We start from the raw sequence: 27,670 nt of genomic DNA, 5'->3' as shown, positions 1-27,670 counted from the left end.
TGTATCTCCATCTTTCTGAAGTTGTCAAAGGATGCCGATAAATAGCTTATCTCCTTTAACACTGATATTCTCGCAGCACACAGAAGACTATTAGCAAGTCTTATTAGATGGGAGGCAGGTGAACAGATAAGGGGGATAGAAAGGTGACCAGAAACACACACCAAAGGCTAGCACAGAGTTGCCAAAACTACTGAGTAGTTTCGTTTCTCTGCAATAAATTTCCCTTAGAGTTTTCTCAGAAGAAAACCTCTTACATGATTTGGTGTATCAGAAGTGCTCTTATACAAGAGACAACATGGCACAGGTTGCTGTCTGGACCTGTAATTCAACCCCCTATATTACTAGCAACAGACTGAAGCCCCTAATACTCATTTTCCTGCAAAGCAAGCCACTGAGTATCCCTGCCTGCCCGGGTACTTTGTGATGATACTTGTCATTTCTTTCGTATTTCATCAGTCTGTTAAATTTGGCAATCAATCAATTTAAAGTGCAAACAGCCACCACCCCATGGCATGCATGGATCTATAGGCTTGAAACCTTTCTAATGTTAGCTTGTTTCAGTACAGTTGAAGTTTCTAGCATAATTCATCAAGGAAAATACTCTACATACCGAAGTGTCACCAAAAGCAGCATGCTGTTTTGTGTTTAACTGCGGTGCTCCAGCAATGATTTTGCATCCACAGTGAGATGCAGTGTCAGGCAGTCCCTGCTAGCCAGGTGGGGTTGTTTTCTCCCAGTAAATAATAAACGGCATAATCATGCATACAGTATGTTTTCTATTGAATCTAATTCACTAGCTCATGTACTTTTGCTGTTAGAAAAGTGGAATTAGAAAAGACTTAATGCTTTTCCTAGTTGCACCAAACCACTGCAGAAAGTGTTAAGCTTATGCAAGCAGAATTAGCATTAGGGCTAAAATCACAGGGCTCTCCTGCAGAGCAGCAGCTGGCTTTCAGTGAGGTTATCCTTTGCATACTCACAACCTCCTTTCGTCTGGCAGAAAAGACAATCAGCAAATGCTAGGAAGTGTTATCCCAAGGAAAGCACCGAGGGTCTGTTTGGTAGGTACGGCCGTGCACTGCTGGCTTTCTCACTAGGCACTGAAAGTATCCTAGGACTGGGTCAGTGCACTGTGTCTGTAGGTGAGGCTTAGCATTCCTCACATTCCCCGAGGGCCTTGCCAGATTATGCGCTCTCAAGAAGATGGTTGCCATATTTCTGCCTTAAAAAGTAATACCTGGATGTGTGAGGTGTGGTCGTTTTTTTTCATGACTGAAGCCATCGGGCCTGCCCGGTGTACTGGTTATGCTGGGGCTCTTGGCTCTGCACCTCAGCAGGGGGAAGGCAGAGCTTGCAGGACATCGTGCACACAAAGCTCCGCAGCCCGGGATACAACAAGGCTACTGCAGGTGTGCAGGTTGTCACACAGCACGAGCTCATCGTGTTGGGTTTATCTCATTTGCAGGGTGACTCCATATTTCCAGGTGTCTCCATAACTTCCTGACAGCAAATTGCAAAAGTCCACTACCCACAGTCTAAAAAAGCCCTCTCTTTTGTGCCTCGCACACTGTTCTGCTAATTTCATTGCACATCCTGGCTGTGTATACTGATTTTCTTTACAGTGTTGCAGTATTTCTTGACTAGCAGTTCTGCATTCATCTTATTCAGTGCCTTTATGATGTTCAAAATGCCTTGGCTTCCTCTCAAAATGTAAGAGTCTTTTTAGTCTCCTCGTGGAACAGCTGCTCCATTCTCTCGAGCTGTTTTGTTGTTTTCTTTGTGCCACTTATATTACCACATCTTCCCCGAAACGCAGAGCCCAGACAGCACAAAATGCTCAAGATGTCAGCTCGGCAAGGCTGTAAATGACAACAGAGTCACGCTGTCTCCTGATGGTGTCCAGCGTTTTGCTGGGTCTTGGCCGCTGCTGCAGGTTGAGCTGATGATTTCGGTGAGCTGTCAGCGAGGACTCCAAGGTCCTTCCCTCACTGCAGCTGGCAGCTCTGAGCTCTGCATCACCTACAAGCATAAGAACAGCGTGGGCAGAGAACTGCTTACCCATCTTTCGCCTCCCAGTGCTCTGCAGACTTCAGATGTATCCTGAACAAATAAATGGACCCGCTCAAGAGGTTCAGGAAACCTCCCCAGCTTTTTCTTCTACCTAATTTGTTCTGTTATTTTTATAGTGATCACACACAGCACTGGAGATCTCCACTTAAAAAGCCAGCCTCTTGTTGATCAGAGTTAAATATAAAGTTACAGTTCCTTTGGGTATGTAGCTATGGGCTACTTTAATAAGTACTTTTTATCCTCTCACTTCCCCTGTAAGCAGTTATTATAAATCTCCTAGCAAGTAATTGGACAAGGAGATGAAATCCAAGCTCCATCCTGCTCAGTGAACTTCTAAATAACAGTTAGAGCATGAATATGGATTAATTTTCTCTGTCTCCTCGACCCAGTGAATACAGATCTATCCCTGAAAACTGACAAGGCTGGGACATCTCTTTCCTACAAAGAAGATCATGTATCCTTGTGGCTAGGGTCTCCTGCAGGTGGGCTGCTGATGCCTCCGTAAACAACGATAGGATCAACCCCTGTGCTCTCCGTGTCCTAAATAAATATGTTAACCCTGGTTCAACCAGGTAAGAGAGGGAGAAAGTGCCTTATTTTCTTCTCTTATTTTGTATGAGCTTCTGATCATGCCTGATCTGTTTCTGCCTCTCTGGTGAAAGAGGAGTATGCTCATGTATCTTGTACATCCTATGGGACTCAGGTAAATGTATACACAGCACCAGAACCATTAGCAGGAACACGAGGCAAGGTGAAAAGCTAAAACCCTAATGATGGAGAAAATGTAATTTTACAGATACTAGTGGAGCTTGCTAGGATTAAATGAATACTTTTTACAGACAGAGAAGAGATGTGACAGAAAATGTTTATTTAAACTGCTATACAATGGAAATCTTAATCATTTTCAAAAGTCAGCTGGGGAAGAAGTGACTCACTTAGGTTGCATGCAGGAAGCCTCTTTGTAACAGTTTTCAGTGCTGAATTTCATTTTCTCTGAATACAACATCACTTGTGTGAGTGCAGTTATCTGCTGAGTGGCAGCAGTGTTTTTGGCAGTACATAAACATGAAGAAAGACATGGTTCCTGCCCTGAGGAGCTTACAATCTAAAATATGACAAGGACAATACTATTCCAACATATAACAATCAACTGGAATATCATCAGTCAGATATAAGAAGACCCATTTTAACAAGCAATTGTAATACCAAATATATATACAAAGGCCGCAGGTAGGATAGGGTGGCATCTTTGCTGCTACATATTTATATGTTCACATGTATACAGGTGTGAAAGGTAGTGATAGTTTGCTTGAGAGGGTGACTTTTTCTTTGGCAGGGCTGCTCCAGTTTGTGCTTCCTGAACAAAAATAAGGAAAAGTAGAGCAGAATTTAGCACTCTTTCTGTGACTTTACATATCTGAACACTGGACAGCATTAGGCTGAATTAATTTCCATGAAACAGACCCAGATCTGGGAGAGGCAGTGTGGAAGAGCTGACAGCTTTTCTGTCCTGTTGAGGCACTGGGTCTCACATCAGTGTGAGCACATTTGCTAAAACCTATGGCAGTTAACCCAGGAATAGCATTAGCTGGGAAACCCACCAGTTCTAGAAAAAGCTTGTAATACCTTGTGGCTGCAGTCAGCAGGGTGTCCCACCACCCAGAGGAAAATCTGCTGGAAATTCCAACTTTCTTGTAGATGATTTTATTTTTTTTTTCCATAATAAGAGATTGTTTGATCTTTATTTCTGTGCACAGGAGATGAAACAGTAGAAGGAAGAAGGAAACCTGAAGATTAATACCTGTTCTGACAAAACGAGCTATGCTGGATGCTTGTACATCTCTATGGGTACAAGTTGTGCCTCTTAGATGCTTCCTGTTTTGAGTTTTTAAAGTCACTTTTGGCCCAGTTTCTAAGCAATCATAGTTAACAGATTATAGTGTCATACTTCTGGTCAGGTTCTTCACCCTTCCCCATTCATGATTTTTGAACATGTTGACCAAGTTCAACTACATCTGAAGGAGCGCTTCTTTTGAAACATGAAGCTCTTGAAAGTGTCAGTGAAATTAGAAAGAGGAGAGAGATGAATTCTTACCTGAGGCAAAAGAGAAGCTGCAATGAATAAGCAGAAAAGTGTACATTTGGCCTGCCAGTTGGACAGGTAGGGCATGTGTATGGTTTTGGTAGATTCTTTCAATTCCTGTATTGCAGGTATTTCATGCAACAACATACACAAAATTTTCAAGTTAACGTTTCTTTTAGAAGATTTAGAAACTGTTCTGGAAATCTCAATAGTTACCTGAAAACCTGTTCAAGAAAGAATGTGTCATAAGGAAGTGTACTAAGACTCTTCTTGCTCCTCCACCTCTTCCTTTTCTTCTCCTTCTTCTTGCTTTTCTTCTTCTTGCTTTTCTTCTTCCTTTTTTTTTTTTTTTTTTTTTTTTAAAAAACAGAAAAGAGTTGTAGTTGAGCAATTAGGAATTAAAGGAAAATAAACAGTCTTGAAATGCAGAGCTCTGCCTTTGCAACTGCTACGTTTCTAGCAAAATCAATCTTAATAAAGCTTAAAAAATAGGACAGTAGAGTGATGTATGGAGTCTTTATTCTTAACGTGCCAAAGCCTTGTGCAGTTAATAGGCAAGCAAGGGAATATAAGAATCCTTTTCTGAGATAGGTTAGAACACAGCTCATAGTTAGGCTGTAAATAGATGGTCAGGATTAAAATGACAACATAAAATATATGTAAATATGGCAAAGAGTTTAATATATTTTGAATTAGATGCTTTCTTGGAGTAAACAAATAAAGATTCATGACACAGGAACTAAACTCCCAAATAATCCAAAAATTGTTTGGAGACAGATAACAAGACTTTATTTCTGTTTTTAAAGTTCTTTTTTTCTCTTTGTTTTATAAAGAAGAAAAGGCACAAGTTAGAGGCAATAGCCCTTTCCTTCAGTAAACAAAATGAACAGTCATCTGTAAAGTAGCATTTGTATAACACAGATGTTATGTCTGTGTTTACTGTTTTTTAATAGCTAGCAAATTAAGCTTTAAAGTATAGTTCTACTCTGAAAAAAAAATAACAAAAATGGCACTGTAGTCTTCTCTGTTCCTTCTCTTCCAGAAAACTCTTGCTTAAAGGCACTTACTCTGCAATATAAACAGTTTTATCTCAAAAATGTCATATTTACATCTACTATCTTGATTACAAAAATTAAGGGAAAGTCCTCCCATAATGATCAACCAATTAAAGATTTCATAAATAGCTTTCAGTCAGGACTTTTGGTAGTGTATAAGCACAGAATTTAGGTTTTCTGTATGAGAATCATATCTGAGTCACTTACGTAAAAGCCTGTTTAAACATGTGCTTGGAACTGTTGTAATCAGAATTCTGTTTTGAGTCGTTGTTTTTAGAAAAAACTATTGCGTTAGGGGATCTTCCTTACCAAACCAGAAATGTAATATGAACTTCCACACAGGTCAGCCAAAGTTCTCCCAGTGAAATATTTTATCTTTCTGAGCCATTCCTCAGAAAAATTGTCCTTTTTTTTTTTTTCACTGTTTTTGAAATGGAGCTTGGGAAGCCCAAAGACAAGCAACATTTAAAAATGTGAATAACTTCAGTTCAGAATTCAATTACCCTTTACAAAAGAATACAGGCATTTTTCTTGCTTGAAGCATGAGGTAGTGGTGTCAGGGTGCGCTACCAAGCCTTCAGAGCCCTCATCTGCCTCACCACCAGAAACCTCCACGCTCTGCCCATGGGCTCAGGAGCTCCATTGCAGCTTCCAGACCCACAACTCACAACTCTGACAGGAGGCATCTGTATGTATACCCATGTATATATGCATGTATTGCCATTTGGAAGTGGGAAGATTAAGCGTGCCCTTTCACTCATTACAAGCTTGTAGTGGAAAACAGCCTAAAGTAATAATTAGCTTTATTGAGAAGACTGAAGAAATATTCAAGGCATAAACTTATGATGCTGGGCAAAGCAGAAAAGCATATAAGGATTTGCACTTGGGCCTTATGAACTCTGGCAAGGGAAATATACCCTTTGTAGGTAGAACTGCCTAAATTGTCAGCATGACGCTGTAATGAGCATGGTGGCAGTAAGAGATTTCCAAAGATCTAGCTGTCTTGTAAGCCCTTGATGGATTTTATTAAATAATCCTTGAAAGACAATTTCTTTTCAATATACAGCTTTTAACGATTATTGACCTATTTTTGGTTTCAAGTATGACTATGTTATGACCAATAATTTTCTCTAGCAGAATATATAACTGGTATATTCAGTTTCATGAATAAGAATTTACTAACTTTTGAGCATTGATGAGACTGGAAAGGAATGAAGTGCACACAAACAAACACTGAAAGCAAAATGTCCAAAGAGCATACTATACCCCTGTTGCTGCATCTTCTTCCTTGTTTTCCTAAGTGAAAGATATAAAAAAAAAACGTTTAAAAGATAGATCAAAAAGAAAACCTCAGAGGTCATACAAGCAAAGCACAGGGAAAGTAAACATTAAATGTAGGAAATTACATGGAATTCAGTGGATTTATTTTGGGGCAAAGTCCTCCAGATTAGCTCACAAGGCACAGTTATGCTAAGTGTTTACTTTGAAAAGGGGTCACAAAATCATAAGACACAGCTCCCTTTTTCTCAATTACTTCCAGTTAAATCTGCTTCATTTGCAAGCAAAGCATTAGAGCTTGAGTTTTGTTTGCTTTTTCATTGGTGGGGGGTGGTGATGGTGGTAATTAGCTGGTCTTCAAAATCCAAGTTAAATCAGAATTATACAGAGATCTATCCATGTTATATATTGTCTCTCAGGATCTGGCTTGCAATGCTGTTAACTGTTGTAGGCTGGAACAGATGCCTTGGCTCAACAGTACTGAGGAATAAGAAATACTACAGACTGGCTTTGGACTGTAGATCGAGACAAAGTGATGAAGAGGGATAAAAGAGAGAAAATATAAATGTACAGTGAATAATATTTGATGTTATATACCAAGCTGATTGTTGGAAAGAAGAGCTAATCTTTCACAAAAATTCTAAGAGGAAGGGCAAACGCAGCGGCACCATGCAGGAGGTGTGAGTGGTTGTTACAATTTTACACAGAATGAGTGGAGATAAGGAAGTGAGCTGCAGTGCCAGGGTTTATATATGGCCTGGGGAATTATGGAGACAGGATACAGGCTTGCATTTTAATATGATTTTTGAACATGTTTCTAAAATAATTCTGCCCTGAAGTGAGCCTAATCTGTACCACAAACTGATTTAACTGGGACACCACTTAAAAAAAGATTCTACCCCCCAAGCTAAAAGCTAAAGTTAAAATCATATAGTAAAAATAAAGAAAAATAAGTGCATAGAAGGTCACAGCCTTTTCCTCCAAAAACTCAAAAACGAAAGGACAAATTAAGGGAAAGGGGCGCTATATTCAAGCAAAATAGTTCCTCGACCTTCTCCATCTCTGTGGGGATTAGGAATGGAAAAAAAAAAAAAAAAAAAAAAAGATTAGGGGGATGTCCTAATTATTAAGAAGGATAAGCTTGATGAAGTGATTAGGGAAGGAAAGAATGCAACAGGTTTAAAGTGAGAAAGAAATCATAATCAAAAGAAATCCAAGTGCACCTGTCCCTTGGTAACACAGGCTGAGAGCTGTTCCTGTCCCTTACTACAGTCCCTGTGTAAGAGATTTCTATCTCAACATCTGCTCTGGGCTTTCCTGAACACACATGTGAATAAGGAGCTGGAGTTCCTGAATCTGAAAAGCTGCTGGCAGGTCTAACGTGAGGTGCATGAAGAACAACCTATTGCACTGTGCACTTATCCCTTCTGCTTCCAGGAAGCAGCTTCTGATGGAAGAAATTTGTTTTTCAGAGGGTTGGGGTCTCTTGCTGGCTTCCCCAAAGTCCTACCTGAGACAGAGATGAGGCTTCTGGACTCCTGCTTCTTCCAGCAAGGGCAGCAAAAGCAGCACAGGAGGGGTGCAGCCTCCATGTGGACCCACACTGGCCCCACCACTGAAGTTTTGGAGAAGCTTTCTGAGACCTGGGACCTCCGTGAGGCTCCACAATTGAGAGAGCCACAGTTAATTTTGCCATCTGTCATATGTTCATTGGCAAAGACTGAGATACCTTTACATTGCCAAGAGTCTTCTAGAATGTTTCCATAGCACTTGCAATTCTCTTGCAGAGTCACTGGAGAAAAGCAGGCTGGGTTATGCCCTACACAGGAGAGTCGTTTTTCACCTTGCTTGAAATGGAGTGCTAAATAAGGCCAAAATGCCACGAATAATTTCACGTCTATATATTAATTCAGAAGCTGAACATAAAATTGTGATACTTATTTATATTTCCACATTTTGATCTGAGGGTTTGTGAAAAGAAGTTGACATTCCAAATGGGACCTGACTACAGTTCAGAAGATGAAAGCGTGTGGCTGCAAAACACCACAGGCCACTGATAAAAAGGTCACCCTTTCAGAACATGGTACACAGAGATCAACTTTTAATAAGCCAGAAGAAAAAAAAATAAAATAAAACCTGTGTGGGTAGAGCAAACAGAAAACATCTATTCAGTGTGGTCAAGTTGTCAAACAAGACGTGCTGGGCTGCACAATGAGAGGAGGAGAGGGAAATACTAAAAATACTGCACTGATACTTCATGTGTCCTTTAGGGCCCAACATCCAATGGAGATACTCCAACGGCAGTCTCATGATCTTTAAATGTATTTGCCTTCATAAAACCCTGGCCACATAAGGAAATGTTATTCTAGCTCTCTTTTGTAGGGGAAAAAATGAGATTCAGACACAAAAGACAGAATTCATCCTACCATAGTTACCTCAAAGTTATTCTTCTCATTTAAACTAGTCCTCTGCATGCTCACTGTAGTGAATGAAAATACCAGAATTTCTAAAGAATGATTCATGCCATCCATGCAGAAGTGCTAATTACAATGAGCTGTGGCAAGGCAGACAGATGCCACGTCACTGAAGTGATTTGTCCTACGTGACATGGAAGTGGGCGGTAGAACAGGATGAAAGATGGCTTTTTGTTCATCCTTGGCATGAGCTACTAATACCTTGCGGCCTGCAATTGTGAGTATACTCTCTAATAATGAGTTGGACAGGAACAGAAAAAGTGCTTTTTAGTTCCCCTAGGAGCTAGTACACCGCTGGCACAATGAAGGTGGGTGCCAGAGCTGGGTGATTTCAGGAAGGCTTTTCTTCCCCCTTACGTAAGAACATAAGAACATTTCAACATTGCCAAGACCGTGCAGGTGAAAGAGGAGGACTTGGAAGACTAACCATGTTTTATGCCCTCATAACGACAGAACTACCAGTTCAAATGCACCCTCTTGCCCAGTGTTCACTCCTCTGCCACTCCCCTCCCTGTAAACCTAAAGGACAATATGTTTGCCACTTACAGCTCCTATCTGCTCCATGAGAAATGGAGCAAGGTGCTTGTTGTGTAGAAGCGGTGTTGCACTGTCATCACAAAGCCTTGATACACAGCTGCTTGACATATTTGCAGAGGTGTTCCAGCAGTTTGTTCTCATTTGAAAAACATTAGAGTAGATTGCTAGCCAGAACGGCAGGTAATCTAATCCAGCCAGGGGATGCACTACTGTTTTACGCTGGGTTTCTCTTAAAAGCTGGCATTTCTCTTAAAAGAAAAAGGTATTTGATGGCATTCATGTGCTGGCTGAATTTACAGAGACATGAAAAGTGCTTACATACAATTTAAGGAGAAATTTCAGTTCCCACTGAGGACTGTGTCTCTTTTCATCATCATGTAGGATCAACTTTGAAATGTAAAATGGGACTTCCAGTGCCTGAGACTTACATGAGGCTGTGGAAAAGGATGCATTTCCAGCCTAACGGTTCAGTCATTGTTAAAATTGGGAATGGGGAAAGTTGTAAAGAGTGAGGTACTTCCTTTGGAAAAACATTGCAGCGTTTATTTTTAACATTGCAACATTTATTTTTATTAAAAAAAATAAATTAGTGAGAGATTATGCATTTGTTACTGATATTACACACACACACAAAAAAAAAAAAAAAAAAGTGTATTTTTGAGATGTGTAAGTGCTTGATTCAGCAGTAGGCTTGCCTCTTTGGGAAGAGAGTCACCCGAAACTGCAAGATCAAAACAAAGCTATCCTTAAATGCCAAATTGGCACAGTGGCAGGAGAAATAAAGTATCGGGATTCCTATCTCCAGACACAGGGCCCATTTCTGCTTAGTCTCTACTTGGTCTAGACCCTGGCCAGTGAAACAAATATCCCACTGAGGAAGAAAACTACACAAGAGAATTGCCCCTTTTCACACGATCCATCTATGCTTTCAACCATAACTACTTTACTGATGTCAGCTAACTGCAGGGGAATGTAAATGTTATGTTTTGCAGCTATTATTTTAGAAAGTTGAAATAACTGAGATGGTTTTGTCCAAGAATCTCTTGCACTGCAGCTTGAGATCTGCCTGTGTGGCTTTGATATCACAGCATAAGGCACGCAGGAAGGATAACAGTGGTCTCCATTTCTGCAGGGGCTCCTGCATGGGCTAGAGAAGACACTGTCAGATATGTCTTGCCATGGCAGCAGTCAATGCTGGTACCTGACAGCAAACATTAACAAATAGATTTACAAGCACTGCAGATGCTGGTCATTGACATGAGCCAATTTTTCCACATGGATAGGACTCAGATGTCTAGTTCTAAATTATTGTCCGTAATGAGAGTTGAGATCCAAGTGAGCATTAAAAAAAAAAATAAATAAATAAAATCATATGAAAGCAAGTGGCAAAGGGCATATGATAGCAAGTAGCAAAGGGAAACTGCTAAAGAAAGACAATTGTTATCCATGATTCAGAGCAGGGTTCCCTGGAGTTTTATCTGTTTAATATCACCATGATGTCAAAGAAAATGCATCCAAAAGACAAACAGGAGCACTCTGCAATCAGTCTTCCCACCCTAAGATAAATTAGGAGGGCCTGCGGTGTTCCGTTTCTTGAGCTTAGCACAGGTAAAATCCTCAAATCACAAAGCAAAAAAGGAAAGAATTACCTGTTGATCTTCTGATGGTGACTGAGCAGACTGAGACTCTTCACGAGTCCCTTCATTTGCACTATCTTCTGTGTGTGCCTCAGCTTCATTAGTGGTATCAGACTTTTCAGTTTCCTGGCAGGAAATAAGTCATTATTAGCCTCAGGACACAAACCCAACAATTTCTTTCCATACAACTCATGACTTTATGGTTTGGGGAAGTGTTTTTCTAATTTTACTTCAGCAGTCAAATCAAAATCGACCCTTTTGGACATTTTCCTTTGAAAGGAGCGTGTGTTAGCATGTTGCTTTTTTGGTAAAGGCATGGGGTTTGTATACAGAAAACAAGAACTGAAGCACCTCTTCCTTCTCAGAGCACAGCAGATTCTCTAACTTTACTTTTGAAAGTTTAGTAGAAATGGATCTTCACCCTGATGGCTTCAGAGAAAAAAGGCTTTTTCACCAGCATGCACTCTAATTAAACTTCACCAGGAGGCTACAGAAAAGCAGTTGTAATAAAGGATTTCATGCACAGTCTCTTAATAATCTTTTTTTTTTTTTTTTTTTTTTTTTTTTTTTTTTTTTTTAACCAACAGGTAACTATCCCTCAATTCACACACCAATCTATAATATCTATTTATTCCAGCAGCATCCCAGAAGACTCTTCATTTCAAGTCCTGCCCAGGCGAGGTAGCCGTGAAAGGTCACACTGGATCACACACTGTGTCAGATAAAAGGAGACCTGTATGGCCTTGAGTGGAATAATAGAAATAGGATGAACTGCAATAGCATTAAGTGCAAAGTCACATTATTTGGGAGAGGTAGTTCTGGGACAGATATTAGAAACAGATGTTTATAATGTATTTTGGGACCTTGTTTGCTGATGATCATCAAATAAGAAAAAGATGGATGTATTTAAGTAATGATAGAGCACAATAACCGAGCTGCAAACATGATGCAACAGTGAAAGCAGTACTAAACATGATCCTCAGATGCACGAGGTGAATTATATCTGCTGGAGCTGAAAGCAAATACTAATGTCATTGTATGAAGCAAAAGTGAAACCTCCTCTGGATCACCCTGTACCATTCCAGTCATCCAGGCTCAAGAAAGAGATTTAGCCTGGAACAGGTGCAGAGGGGGGTCACAGAAATATCTGAAGGAGTGGAGAGCCTATCTTATGAAAGGGTGACAAAAAAAAGTTTTACTACTTTAATCTATTGAATGCAATGCAGTGAGAGGACATGATGGCTCTCTAAAAACAGATCAGAGTAATATCAGGGAGGGATAGGATAAAGAAGAGCACTGAGGTAGATGCAAAATGAGTAAAACCAGCTGTAAATAAAAATTCTAACCATTGGCAGTGTGAAACTGGAAGAGCTTTCTAGTAGAGAAGTGGAGGCAATGGATCTCATTCATTAAAAGGGAATTTGACCACTTCTGAGAAGTGTTACCTTGTGTAGTTGCCTCCAACAACAGAGATTTGGGGTCAGAGATCCTGTCCCATGCCATCTGAAGTCTGACACACTATGGAGAGAGCAGCACATCCCTGAACAGCAGAGGAGCTCCTTTCCCATCCCTGTGACCAAACCCTTACAACTCATCCACCCAATTGCTTTGGGGTTTTCTTTTTTTTCCATAATTTCATCTCTGTCCCTAGTGTTACACCAAATCCCCTGCTCATGATCCCCTATCTTTAAGCTTCACAGGTCCTCCTCTGGTGTCCTTATTGTGTATGATCATGTGGGATTTCCTCAGCCACTGTACTTAGCCTGTGGATGCATGACAGGATGCATTTCTGGAGAACAAGTCCTATGAGGAGCGGCTGAGGGAGCTGGGCTTGTTCAGCCTGGAGAAGAGGAGGCTCAGGGGCGACCTTATCGCTCTCTATGGGTACCTCAAGGGAGGCTGTAGCGAGGTGGGGGTTGGTCTGTTCTCCCACGTGCCTGGTGACAGGACGAGGGGGAATGGGCTTAAGTTGAGCCAGGGGAGTTTTAGGTTAGATGTTAGGAAGAACTTCTTTACTGAAAGGGTTGTGAGGCACTGGAACAGGCTGCCCAGGGAAGTGGTGGAGTCACCATCCCTGGAAGTCTTCAAAAGACGCTTAGATGTAGAGCTTAGGGAAATGGTTTAGTGGGGACTGTTAGCGTTAGGTCAGAGGTTGGACTCGATGATCTTGAGGTCTCTTCCAACCTAGAAATTCTGTGATTCTGTGATTCTGTGACACTAGTGGCGCTACCTGGCTTTTAGCCCCAGTGCAGACTCAAGTGAATGCTGACTCTGAGATCTTTATCCCAAAATCTGGAGTGCAATACAAGACATGTCATCCTGCTGAGATGCTCTGCTGAACTGTGATTAAAATGATAGAAAGGAGGTCAGGAATGTTTGGAAGCAGGTATCACAATAGAGTGAAAATAGACAAAATGCTCCTGCAGATGTGTTTTCTTCCTGAAACTTCACTATCTGTAAAACTTGATGCCCTTTTTGTCATTTCTTTTTCCTGAATCAGGGAAAATATGTTTCATCTGTAAGAAGCTTGTAACATAAAGAGAGTGGGCACAGAGGCTGCCATGCCTTTCCTCAGGGAACAGCAGCAAGAAAACTACCAGCAGCCAGCACCACAGAAGCTGCCAGGCTCTCCCAGCACTGCCCTGCCCCTTCCCCACCGTCAGCAAAAACCTCTGTGGGGCTGCGTGGTGAACTGTAGTGGGAGACTGATCAAGATTAAAGCTTTAGAAAGACAAGCTTCTCCAGCACCTCACACATTTTGATCTCTCCATTACACAGCTACATGAATGTTTTCTTCCAGCATGTGGAGGATGCCTGATGAGTATCTGGGAGTAAAGAAAAGGAGACAGAGGACAGAGGAAGGACCAAAGACTACTTTTTCTGCCAATGCTGTCTCATCTAAAATGCACATAAAACTGTGGGCTCACTGCACTCTGCTGCTGGTGGCATTGTTATGAAAAACAGATCTACAGAGCCAATTGTTTGGCTTAATTTATCTTTTGCTTTCCCCCAAAAGATAACAAAATATTTGAAAATTTAAGTATGTAGCAACACGTAAAATATTGAAATTCTCTTGTCCAATGCTGTGTTTATACATTTTTTCTGTGAGAAAATTATAATGTCCTTACAGATACTTTCTTTGTAGCAGTTCCTAAAATGTAAAGGTGAGTGTTCATGAAAACCGAATTGGTTAGAAATCTATTTTCAGCATGTATCTTCACATTTCATTGCAAAATCCCTGCACTCAATATTTTTTTGGCAGATACACAAAGCACATGAAGAGTGAAGATGGCATTCTAATTCAAATGTACCTGTTGTGTAAAACTACCTCAGATGAATCATATACTTACTCAGAACATAAGGCAAATAAAAGTGGTGGCTGAGAGATCTGAACTCCAGAAGCAGGTTTTTTTGCCAGCCAGGACACACATATGCATGCACACACATTGTTCTCAGTGACTATATGGACACCTGTGGCATTTGGAATACCGCCATCATACTAGCTCTTCAGAGCAATACAAAATTTATTTTTTATTAATGTAAAATGAACTCCTTTTCATTAAGATTGGCTGACTGGTTACTTTTCCTTTAAATGAAATACACGTGCTGTAAATTTGTAATTCAAATCAGTTCTAGTAGAAGTCTTCTTGAACTAAAAGACTAAATCTCAGGAATCTATGGATTTGGGGATATCAAGATTTTAGGTATTAAGATTAAGAATACTAAGATTAAGGATTTAAGTCTATACAAGATTTGAAACAAGACCTTCAGCCTGAGCTTCTCTGAGCTCACAGAACATCTGTAAACCTCAATGATCTCCATACAAGCTGCCTGCTCTCTGGAGTTCAGGGAAATGGAAGCAGTATTGTGTTTTGGCTAATACAATTGTTAAAAAAAAGAAAAAAAAAACTGTTGGCCCCTGAAAATAAAAAGCAATTAATTGCCTGCATTCAAACCTTGCTAAGATACTCAAAGGTGTAATAATACAGCATACTGTTTGTCATCTTAGATTAAGTAATATGCATCTCATTAACAGAACAATTCACCTGTGTCATTTAAAAAAAAAAAAAAAAAGCAATGTAGCCACTGCTTTTAATGGGCTCTTCATATATTAGTGATATTTCAGAGCATTTTCAAGAATTTTGAAAACAGTCTCAGGCTCATAAACATGATGAGGGTTTCAAAATAAAAACTTTGGGGGCAGCTGAGAATGACATGCATGACTCTAGACATACAAAGTACATTGATCATAGCTCAAATATATACATGTTTACATGTTGGCACATAATTGTCTGGTCATGCCCCTAGTCCAAGATTAAACAGGATCCTTCAGAAATTTATCACTAACTAGAGCGATCTTTGGGGACAGCATAAATGCCAGACTGCCATGAAAGATGTTTAAAAAATAGAATAGAGTTATTTAAGTCCATGTATTCCTTCAAGTGGGAAGTAATTTCATATCAGTAGACTAAAGAACTTACTAACACAAACACCCTGCCAGCTTCTTCTTTTAGCCATAGGGTGGTTGGGCACTGGAACAGGCTCCCCAGAGCAGTGACCACAGCACTGAGCCTGATGGAGTTCAAGAAGTGTTTGGAAAATGCCCTCAGACAGAGGATCTGAGTTTTGGGTGGTCCTGTGCGAAGCCAGGAATTGAACTAGATGATCCTTGTGGGTCCCTTCCAACTTGGGGTATTCTGTGATATAAAACTATGTTACCATTACTGTTAAATGATGCTTTAGAAAATATGGTAACCAGTGTGATGGTGAGGCAACAGGGGAGAGAGAACTGCGTGAGCTAATTGACTCTTTTGGAAGTACCAAAAACATGCACTGATTCCTGGTAGGGTCACTGTGTTTTACTGTCTCATGGCACTCTTCATGAAAATGACAGTAATATATTTGGCTTATAGGAAAAGAAGTTTGAAGATCTTTGCCCAACTCCCACAGTGGCCTAAGCAAATAGTTAGCAATTAGAGCATCAGCCTTTCCACCAGGGTCTGCAGAATTTTTCGTGTGCCGTTCATGCATCAAAACACTTCCTTGTATTGGAACTGGGAACACAGAGATCAAGGTGTTTTGTTTTGTTTTGTTTTGTTTTAAGTAAAAGAATAGTTAAATAAGTGTGTAAAGACCAATGTGTATGCTGCAGATCTGAGAAGGATCTCCTTTATGTATCTGTGTATTCAAAGAATCTTTACACGTGTCTTACTGTCAGGCTGCACCGTGGTGACAGTCTTGATGTGTTTCAGTCAAATCAGACTCGCCCCGTAAGCTTGCACATTAGACTGGCACCATCAGAGCTGCAACACCTAGCAGTAACAGTTCAATGTACACACCGGATGATTATCGTGTGACAAGTTGTAGCCACCCAATTCAGAGAGACAGAGGTTACAAGAAAGTGACCTTGCAAAATCGAAACATATTTTGCACTCAGCAGGCTGACAGAGCAATGAATTTAACTCCAGATATTTTGTTGGGAAGTTAGAGTTTGTCGAGGGAGTAGCAAAAAAGTTTCTCTGCTTGCTCTAGAAAATAAGCTCAGAACAGCCTTTGGTCGAGTTCTTAGTGGGCTGTGCTGTGAAACAACATGGTCATTAAAGAGGTTTTTTACTGCTGGAGCAACATGAGTCAAAAAATGGAAAAGGAAAGAGAATCTTCTGAGGCAAGAGTAGTCAACATAAAAGGCATATCAGCTTCATATGAATCTTTATAATGACTCCATGAGATAATAACACCTATAAAGCAAATGCTCACTGGCTGTTTTATGGTGTTTCCATGCTTTATCTTTGTAAATTATCACCATATTCTGGAAAAAGGAAAGAAAGGAAAGAAAGGAAAGAAAGGAAAGAAAGGAAAGAAAGGAAAGAAAGGAAAGAAGGAAGGAAAGAAGGAGAGAAGGAAAGAGAAAGAGAGAATGAAAGAATTAAAGAAAAAGAAAGAAAGGAAGGAAGGAAGGAAGGAAGGAAGGAAGGAAGGAAGGAAGGAAGGAAGGAAGGAAGGAAGGAAGGAAGGAAGGAAGGAAGGAAGGAAGGAAGGAAGGAAGGAAGGAAGGAAGGAAGGAATATTATGAAGGGATTAGTAGGAAACCCTGAAACCCTCTAATATGTGTCATCATTAGCATCTCCTCCACACCTGACTTATTATCCTAGATTCATGCTGCTGAAAATCAATGTCACGAGCCACCCATTGTACTTCATGCTAAGGTTGAATTGACAGCCTAATGAAAGGAAAGCAGAAGCAGTGCAGCAAGGTTATCGGTATGACAAAGCACAGCCAGACTGTCATGCAGTGAAGATGCTAAGAAACACTTCTGAAATAAATGCTAAAAGATTGCATATGTCTCTCTCAAATTCAGTACCAGATTCCAAAAGGATGGAAGTATACTTTCACTCTTTACAAAGATTTTTTAAAAGCACTCTCACTTATTTCCCGTTTCTGGGCTGAAACAATCACCAAACCAATGCAGCCATTAATCAGCATAAACCATGCTTGTTTTCTACCAGTAGCACTAGCAGTTACCTGCCTAGAAAGAATGTACTGAACATATTATTTTCAACATTTACAAAGTTGTCACGAAGTAGAAACTGTAACAGCCTCAGCTGCCATCTTGGAATGAATGAATTCTTAAAAATTGCTACTTTGCTTCAAGACCCACTATCTAACAGAACCTTGCATGGAGGAGCAGATAATGTATGAAGTGGGAAGATGGAAAAATGCAATTCTCTTTATCTCATTGATTCTTCACATATCTTCTATAATGATTATTATATGTAATACCTGGAGCCCTTTAAGCCTTGCATGTCCTTGTGGATGTTAATTAAATGAAATCTCAAAAGACCCTTGTGAGGTAGGCAAGTAATTTTTATTTCCCTTAGTGGGTGATGGGACAGCTAAAGCAGAAGGCTTAAATCACTAGTTCCTTATCACACTGGGACTCAGTGTCAAAGGCAACATTTATAGCAACTGTGTCTCTCCCCTGTGTATCTCTTCATCTGTAGTTCTCAAAGCACTAAGAAAAGGCTTGTTTTTTCTCTCTGCTTTTATGGAAGAGGAAGAACAGAGGCATTTACAATGGCATTTTACTCAGAGTTGTACGGTTGGCAGCAGAGTTAGACCAGAAGGCAGAACCCATGCTCCGTGGCAGTTCTTCAGCCAGGTCACCACAACACTGCAGGTTCTCTGCTGTCACTGACTCATCACTCTGTTGATTCATTCTGTTTGTTGAATCACCCGTATTAAAGATGGTAACATTTGATTATGATCTAACATGATCTCGAGATAAGAGAGCTATAACACTCCCAGTTATAAAGCTTCTACCTAGGAAAAGTGCACCCATTCAGGATGGAATGGGTCCAGCACCCTGGCCCCTCTAGTGGTGGCTGGTACAGACTTGGTTTGCTCCGTTCGATGCAGTCAGGGAGAAGTGAATGCTTCACATAAGTAGCACAATCCATAAACTTTGTTTGGAAATTCTGCATCATTTAAAAGCTGAACATGATAAAATATTGTTTTGTGGGAGATGAGGAGAGGAGAGGAGAGGAGAGGAGAGGAGAGGAGAGGAGAGGAGAGGAGAGGAGAGGAGAGGAGAGGAGAGGAGAGGAGAGGAGAGGAGAGGAGAGGAGAGGAGAGGAGAGGAGAGGAGAGGAGAGGAGAGGAGAGGAGAGGAGAGGAGAGGAGAGGAGAGGAGAGGAGAGGAGAGGAGAGGAGAGGAGAGGAGAGGAGAGGAGAGGAGAGGAGAGGAGAGGAGAGGAGAGGAGAGGAGGGGAGGGGAGGGGAAGGGAGGGGAGGGGAGGGGAGGGGAGGGGAGGGGAGGGGAAAAAGAACAGAGAAAATCATCAGCTGGAGGCATGGTAACAAGCTTTTAGTGAAAGAAGGGAAGAGAAAAGTATTTTTTAGTACTGAACCAGCAATATTTTTTTCCCCTAAGAACACTTTGCTGCACCAGCACCTAGTGTAATGCTTGTCACCATCCCTTATTTGACATGCTGAGTCACTGCTTCTCTTCATCTTTTATTAAAGTAAAATATATGTCTCCCGTGGAAGGACAGCAGTGCCTACCTTTGTGCCTGGAGGAGGAGCAAGACCCAGGAATGAATAAATAATATTTTCTTCTTTAGCAGAGAAAAAGGATTCAAAGTCCTAAAAATGGAACAAACAAACAACAGAGAATTGGTAACAACAATAAAACAAAGAGCACAGGAGGAAGAAACTAGTACAGGCACATCTTTCTTATATTGATGAGAATGACTATGCATTTGTAGCAGTGCCTGCATTATCTAAGCCCCAGGAAGAATGTTCAGATAAAGGGAGCTTCATCCTGGCTGGCAAAACGAACAAATGGGCAAACCTCTCCAGAGACTTACACTTTAATTATATCACATCTATGTCAGAATCAGATAAAACCAAGCGTCTCATTTTAATGTGCCTCAGCTATACACATCAAAGCAAGACTATTCCCATCTAAATGTTAAAATAAACCTTGCTGCAAGAACACAAAATAGGCCCTCAAAACCCTAGGCAGCTTTATGACAAAGAAAAGGGAACAGTCAGTGTAATAGCACAAGTGAAATGGCAACAAGGAAATTTTAAAGAAAGGTACACTAATCAGAAAATGCAGTATCTTTCCAGACAAACTTAGCACAGGGCTTTGTTGTTCCCTCTGACATACATGTATATGTACTAGCCAAAATGTCTTGTCCTTATGTGAGCTGAAGAGCTAAGTCAGTGTCGAAAATGTCCATTTTCTCTCCAGTGCTGAAAAATGAAAAATAACTGAAAAGGAGGAATGGATGGCTCCTATCCTACCATCTAGAACTCACTGGGTCTTTCCTGTACAACCTTCCTATCAAGTAAGGAAACTCTGCTATCACTAGTGTGTTGCTGGGAAGTTCACAACTCACGTCTCGGGCAGGTAAAAGTCAACATATGTTCAATAATATTCTGAATAATAACTTTCAATAATAATAACTTTGCAATAATATTCTTAATAATAATTTTCTTTCTTTATAAGTTAACACAAAAACTCCAGTCATAAGTGGCTGGCCCGCAATCACAAGGCAGCTCTGTATAGGACAGGGGACTGAATGCATCTGCTGAGTCCTAGACGACTGCCGTGACCACTTTATCATCCTTCCTCTCATCCCAAATATCTCCAAAAATAGAACCCTGTAAATAAGAAGGTGATGACTCATCACTGAGACTTGTTTGTAAAGCTGAGTTAGGACCCGAGTTGTTTTATTGGGCTGTTTTGGTATTTCCATAAATGACTGGCAAAGGCTAACCTAGGGAAAGGCTGCAGCAAATGATTTAGAAGCCACTCTAACATCAACAAGCCTGGAATCAATGACATTTCAGGCCAGTTTGGAAGGGGCAACATAGCTTAACAGCCAGGTTAAATGACAGCCCATTTTACTGATTTATCGGAGGGACAGCTTGGTTTTCACACAGACCTGGCTACAGGCAGTGGGAACTGCCTGATCTGGGAGAAGCCCCAGAACAGTTTTTGCCCTGACCAGGCAAAATACCTGCTGCTACTTTGGGCCGTTCATTCCTCAAACCATCTCTTTGCTGCTTTCACGTTGCCATGGGGTTCCCCTTCTTATTTAACCCAAGTCTGCCTTACGTGTCTGAAGATCCACACATTTTGGAGTGCTACAGCAAACAGGAGCATGAAGATTTTCTGCAATTTGAAGGGCTGGAATTTGACACAGTCCTTTGACAGGCCATACAAACACACGAAACCTTTGTGTCCTTCTGCATTCCACATACTCATTAAAAAGCCCAAGCAAACCATGGCACAGAACATCAATAGCTGGGAAACAAGGAGAAGACTGCAACAAGGAATGGCCATGAAGTGGACTTGATATTTTATGCTGTTAGCTCTCCCCCAGAAGAAAAGCAGCAGACTGCAAATGCACAAAAAATCTCTGGAGGCACGTAGCCTTGTAGATAACCAGACCTGAGGTCACAAGCAAGACTTGCGAATGACCACACAAACCCCTAATCAATGAAGGATACGATCTTCCAGCATATCAAGTACTCCTTGGCAAGAGGTAGTGTACAATATGACAGAGTAAATGTGGTTTCTCACAGTAAATTGTAAGGTAAATCAAGTAAAAGCAGGATTACAGTGACCGCGGAACAATTTTTGTGTTCTGCATTTGCACTCTTGCTTCCCTCATGGTGACTTGTTCAAATCACCACTCACTGAACCACTGAAGATAACTGCTCCCAAGGAAGGCAGTAAGAAAAAAAGCAGCAACAATTTATTTCAGGTAAGCAATAGTATTATATCTGTATAAGAAGACATAAATGATCTATGCAGACGGTGGGGGTGTCATTTGTCTTTGGAATGAGTCTTTGAAAAATACACCAAAACATATATTTTGCCCCCCCCCAAAAAAAATAACAACAACAAAAAATCTTCTGTGGGCATTTCTTTATTAAATTAGCACACATACAGTCTACATGCCACCCTTTATATGGTCACTGTAGAAATGCCAGGCAGAAAACAGTAAACTCCAGTTGGACATCAGTGGAAAGCAGAGTGAGTGGTACAGCCCCAGATCAGCCTTATATTTGACTTTAGTAGTTATGCAAGGCATGGAATAAAACTCTTACCTAAAAAATCAGTTGTGTGTTGCTGTTTGTTTGTTTTAAGATACACAATGTAAGCTATTCTATAGATTTAAGTTTATGGAGAAAATCATCGATTTCAGTTTACAGAGAAAACCAGATTACTTTACATTTCTTACCTAGTGTTGTTTTTTTTTTTTTTTTTTAGCAAAATTAAGACAAGAGCAACAGAGTGCTCAGTATATTTAGAAAGTGACACAGATGGAGACGTCTGTCTAGACATGAGCAAAGAAGCAGCTTAAGAAAAAGATCGGATAAGAACTTAATTGCCAACACTGATGGATTAGAATGGATACTTGAGACTAGTGCTATAGCCAGGCATAGAAAATGAATCTGTTTCTGATCTGCTTCTTCAAGTGGTTACTAGATAACATCACTTTTTTTTTTCTTTTTCTTTTTTTTTTTTTTTGTGTCTGATTTAAACTTCATTTGCTTTATTTTTTGCCCATCTTTTCTGTCTCTAGTCGGTATGGGACAGAGCATATTTTACAAAATCCTAGAACCACATGGTAATTCAGATGGGAGAAACCTCAGGAAACCATCTAGTCCAACCTCCTCAAAGCATACTCACTACTTAATTCAGACCAATAACGAATTCCTATCTGCTACAGTCTCAGCCTTTAAAGTATTTGGGGGTTGCCATGTCTCACTCCAAATCTCTCTTTCTTTGGGTGAGGAAAGAAACCTTTTATCCTGAATTTTCATCTCCCCATTGCTCCCAGACCAGGATATTGCTTATATGTATATGTTATAGGCTTATATGTATGTGAATGGGAACAAAACATTTAGGACGATCAATGGGAGGGGAAGCGAGGGAAAAGATAGACCTCAGAACAAAGAATGAGCAGAAATGAAATGATGTAACAAGTTTTAACTTAAAAAAAAAAATATTCAGGAATGAAAAAAATAGTAGGAAGGAGAAAAAGCAAATATCTTTAAAAAAAAAAAAAAAAAAAAAGAAAGAAAGAGGTATAAAAATGGCATAAAGAGCTTGACTTGTTTACAACTGCAAAAATAAGATTGAAAGAAGATATAATCTCCAGTTATAAATACACTGGATGTGAACTGCTTTTGCTAAAGGGCAACTTTGTCATACAAGAAAATGTGTATAAACTGACTGCATATATCCAGGATTGAAATTCTAAGGTTTCCTGATGCCCATGAAGCTGAGACCTCTGAAGACTGTTCTAACTAGCACAACATATTTTAAAGGGACTTTCAAGAATTCAGGACATGGAAGTGGAGTCCATGACCTCGACAGATCTTCACAATCCTCAACGCTATTTTCTCTAAAGTGGCCAAAGACAAAGGAAGCAGGACACAGGGGAAGAGTTAAGGTATATACTGTATGGAAACCTCAAACAGGGTGAAACAGTCCCGGATTTCAGAATGACTGGTCTGTTGGGCCTGCAAAGGCTCTGCAGGGAAGTAGGAAGCAAATCTCCAGCTTTGTGCTGTAGATATCCTGTGGAAGACATCATGCATGTGTGAGGAATTTAGCAGCAGTCTGCCAGCCACCTGCCTTGTTCTCAAGCAGCCCACCTAATCTCACTTCACACACACTGTGCAGCTCCCTGAAGGCACCTCCTCCCGTGGAGAAGGGTAAGGATCATGCATTGATATCCTTACATTATTTATTTGGAAAATGTGCTGAGATACTATGCAAAGAAAAGAATCTCCATTATGCACCCACTGGGATCACTAGCTATGAGCTTTGAGAGCTGTCCACATGAGAACTCTGGAGACTTTCAAACTAATAAATTTGATTTAGTCTTAAAACAGTACCTACAACTGCTTTCTAGACCCCTTTCCAATGCGGGGTGTTTTTGCAAAGGACTCTTCTTTAATATAGCTTTATTTTAAGATGCAGAGTATTTGGCTTCTTGAAATAGCTTCACACATGGAGTAAAAATTGTATATTTATCATTTACTGACAAGGCTGACTGGCTGCAATGCTCTGCAAGGCAATAACTCTTTAATTCACTAGGTAACCTCTCTAGGGAATCTCAGAAATATTTATGGCAACATTGGCTGCCACGAAACCCAGAGTAAGATATATCAAGTGATACATTTTATTGGTACAGATTAGATGTTGAAATTACATGAACTCTAGCCTACCAAGTTCTCTTTTAAGATTCCTATGAGAAATGAGGAAATTATTGTACTCTTTACTCATACTAGCAACTCTGTCTCTCAAAGCACTTAAGTTAATTCTGAAAATGTAGTGGCATGTAAATCCCTTCTCTACCAAAACAACCTTCACAGTAGTTCACACTGGATTTGTTGAGTAACCTAAAACTGGACTCACTATGTGAGCTGCGTTTCAGAGTACTTTGCAAGTTCATTTCAGAGATCATATCAGAGTACTTTCTGGTCGGTATTTCCATCCAGACCGAGAGCAAAAAACTGTCTCTGATATCTCCTTTGATTCCAAGTCCTAATGTTAATGTTGTTGCAGTATTACATGCCACTGATCTGACCTTTCTCAAGAGAAATAACCGGTTACAACCATATATGAAAGTGTGTTAAAATTTCTATTGTGAAGAGTTGGATTTATTGAATAAGCAATATAATTTCAGTAACTCAAACCACATATTAGAGTTATTCCAGTCAAATACATTTCCTATTTATTTATAACATAGTGGAAAAGAAAGATGCCTGTTCATGGCCCCTGGTGTCTCAGACATCTGCTTGACATCCCAGCACTCAGATGGCTCTGTGTGAAACAGACAAAAGACCAACACACAGCATGCAAAACTAACTGAAAGTTTGAGAAGGGAAGTGCCATACAGCTGGTCTTGAATAACTCAGTATTGTTAAACCACGTAACTGAGCACTTACTACTCCAAGTGCAATTGAGCTGTTTTTACAGTCTAGATTTGGTTAGCCTGTGATATTGTGTGAAGAAGCCATAGTATCACCTAGCCAGTACTGCCTTTGGTCTTCGGGAGCTGAAGTGAGAGTGTAGGCAGCAAGCCAACAGCAGGCCAACTTGTGAGTGAGCTACGCAGCAGGAGGTAGGAGAATGTGAGAGGAAAAACACAGAGCTCCTCACAGGCAGCAAACTCCGTGCCTTGCAGTGAGCTCTGGGTCCTGCACAGGCTCTGGGTCTGTGGGAGATAATACATACAGCCTATTAAGCAGTTTCTCTAGTCAGTTTTCCCTCTAACTGTATTTTTATCTTAAAAATGAATAATTTTATCTTTATTTTCCTTTCTGTGCCTAAAAACACTTTCTAATAATTGTTCTTTCCAAATGAATCTCAAATTGGACACTTCCAACTACTGGAAAAGAGTCAGTTTCTGTGAAAAGACATTTAGTGCCTCTGAAGGCAATAAATTTCCAAACAGCTTCTTACCCCACAGTACCGCTCCTCATTGAAGATCTGTGGAGGGAGAGGAATTCCATTTTGAGGCTTTTTTTCACCCGGGACATTCTCTCTCATCCATTTCCTGTTGTCCTCGTCACCTGCTATGTCCATTTGCTGAAAGTCAATCTTATTGGCCTCTAAAAATCCCACTACTTCTTGCTGTTTCTTTTTGATCTGGTTAGGAAAGAGAGAAAAAAAAGAAATTGGTTTATAAATTTGTAGTATGTTTTCTAAAAGTGATTACTATTATGAGAAGAGCTGATATGTCAGATTGGATCCACTGCTCCAGTAGCCCCCAAACTTTTGAAGCCAAGATTTGACTTTGCTTCTCAGCACCCAAACCACTGCCACTACTTCTCTTTCCCCCAGCTTCTTTCTTTCCTCCCTGGAAGCAGCAGTACCTCCATCTTAGAAAAGAAACTCAGCAGGAAGCCTCCTACTCTGAACCAGATCTGAGTGCCACGTACAAACAGCTAAACTAATCCTGCCTACATATGTACATACTCTCCCCAACATACGATACACACTTTTTTCTTACTCTTTCCATGTGACATTTAGATTTCACTGAGCCACATTTGTTTTTCCATCCCTTTTCTTAAATGCTAGTCAACAGAAATCCTGTACAGCTTAATTCCTATGCTTGAATATGTCCCACATTACAGACAGCAATCTTGTATTTGTATTTGAAGCAAGTGCTGTTTAACTGATTTGTACAATCTTTTTCATGTTGCTCTTTGGTCACAAACAACCACATTACTACCTAGCACAATCCAGAGATGATTCTTTTCACCTCCCAGTTATGCGACTCCATGGAGCCTGTTGGTGTCATATAGAGGTGGTAGCCAGCATGATGTATCCAGGTAGTTTTTATACGTAACCCATCCTACGATTTGAAGGCAGGTCTTCCATAAATCAGAAATATGAACACCTGAATTTAAAGTGACACCGGACCAGTGTAAATCAGTCTGAGACATGCAATGAGATGAGAAGCAACCCATGGATTATGCATTTCTATAATCTAATAAACCTGAAAAGATGAAGAAGTGGAATGATAGCCTATTATATTGGAGGGGTATGTTTTCATTATTCTTATTAAGGATACAATTTCTTGTTCCTGTTTAAATGATGAAATATCTCTCCATGCAGCTATGTTTGCTTGCAAAAAAAAAATAACACATAAAATGCTGTACATGTTGTTTTTAAGACAGCAGCAGAGGTTTATGGTGAGCTAGAAAAAGCAAATCACTTTGAATGGAAATACTATTCTAACGTGTTCACAAGCCACACAGCTGACAGATCTCAAAGGTGTTCTTATATATTCTTATTTTCACTTTTTAAACAGAGGTCATTTTCCTAATGGCCATTTAGCTGCGCAGTCATTTGCCAAACACATTCAGGTGGCAGAAAGCATTGCCTGAGGAATGCATGTGCCCACTTCACTGGAGGAGGTGGCAGAATAACGTTTGCATAAATAGTTAATAAAATCTGCATGAACCAGTACTAAGAGTGCTACCAGCTCTGAAAGCCAGCCCTTTCAGGTGCTGTCAGCTGCAATTTCAGCATCAGCTTGTCTCTTTGGACACAGGCACTGAAGGAGATACGGCTCCTGGAATAGCTAGTGCCTGGACAGATAATGTCACTGAGGAGATAAGGTAAATGCAACTACTGAGTCTGAGCTCCCTTGCTCATGGCTGCAGCTATAACTTGTAGCATTAAAACTGGGTAAACAATTTTTCTTCAGTTTGGAGTTCATAATACCCAAGAGGCTCAGACAGAGCCAGAAAAATGAATGCCAAGGAAAAATAAACAGTTATATGTAATTATGCTGAATAAAGATAAGGCAAGATGTTTCTCATGATGATGATAATAATAAACTATGCAGAAAATGAGCTGTATCTTAACAATTACTAGGGCTTAAGCAGAGAACAAGATTGAGTTTCTGGGACATACATTAAGTATGAAACCATAAAGCAAGCCTCTGCCATGGCTGGCACTAGGTAGCTTGGCAGCTGAAAGGATCTCCAGCAAGCAGCACTCAGAGAGGGAAATCTTCCAGGATGAAACAACGCAGAGGACATGCAAAGGTTTTCCCAGAATGGATGAGATTGCAGGAGCTTGTTTGTGCCCTCACTTGTGCCTGATGGCATGGGAAGAATTCAGATAACTTGGCCATAGATTCCCTGGAAAGTAGTGGTGAGCACGATGTTATTTCATCAATGCCATTTTGGCTTTCAACAAAGCTTAAGTTCCCCCATGCCTGATAGTCCTTTACATTAAGAAAGAACTGATTTAAATAAATATTATCTAGCTAGAGTGTAAGAGCTACAGCTAACATTAATTTCACCTGATGCATAAGCGACTATTATCTCCTATATTGTTGCAATCCAGATCATTCCCTGTGACCAGCTGCCTATGGCAGAAGCAAATGTTATCTAGTCGACAGCTTACCGCAGCAGGAACGTTAATGCCGGCAGGCAGAGCTGCCCCAGCTCTCGCTTCTGAGACACAGACAACCTGTTCTTGATCAT

The 27,670-nt window shown here is 40.4% G+C and overlaps 1 protein-coding gene across 1 annotated transcript; it reads right to left on the bottom strand.

The window, feature by feature from the left end:
- Nucleotides 1–2,989: 2,989 nt before the first annotated feature.
- LOC116494289 (SH3 domain-binding glutamic acid-rich protein-like) lies at nucleotides 2,990–27,670 on the bottom strand. The gene is made up of 7 exons (XM_032196125.1): nucleotides 27,591–27,670; nucleotides 25,131–25,317; nucleotides 19,196–19,276; nucleotides 11,147–11,260; nucleotides 6,474–6,504; nucleotides 4,370–4,509; nucleotides 2,990–3,427 (listed from the first exon to the last, which is right to left on the bottom strand). The coding sequence occupies exons 1-6, from the start codon at nucleotides 27,668–27,670 to the stop codon at nucleotides 4,412–4,414; spliced, it is 591 nt and encodes a 196-aa protein (XP_032052016.1). The 3' UTR covers nucleotides 2,990–3,427; nucleotides 4,370–4,411.

This window comes from Aythya fuligula, chromosome 1 (genome assembly GCF_009819795.1).
Source record: "Aythya fuligula isolate bAytFul2 chromosome 1, bAytFul2.pri, whole genome shotgun sequence".
NCBI classification, from domain to species: Eukaryota; Metazoa; Chordata; class Aves; order Anseriformes; family Anatidae; genus Aythya; species Aythya fuligula.
The sequence above is the reverse complement of the archived record's forward strand: the minus strand, read 5'-3'. Positions and strand labels throughout refer to the sequence as shown.

Excerpts from the sequence above, each read along its gene's own strand:
- LOC116494289 (XM_032196125.1), bottom strand. The coding sequence starts at position 27,670 with ATGATCAAGAACAGGTTGTCTGTGTCTCAGAAGCGAGAGCTGGGGCAG. Across the intron at positions 6,505-11,146 it reads CACCATCAGAAGATCAACAG|GAAAACAAGGAAGAAGATGC; the intron begins GTAATTCTTTCC and ends TCTTTCACTTAG. Across the intron at positions 4,510-6,473 it reads AGAAGATGCAGCAACAGGGG|AAAAAAAAAAAAAAAAAAAG; the intron begins TATAGTATGCTC and ends GTTTTTTAAAAA.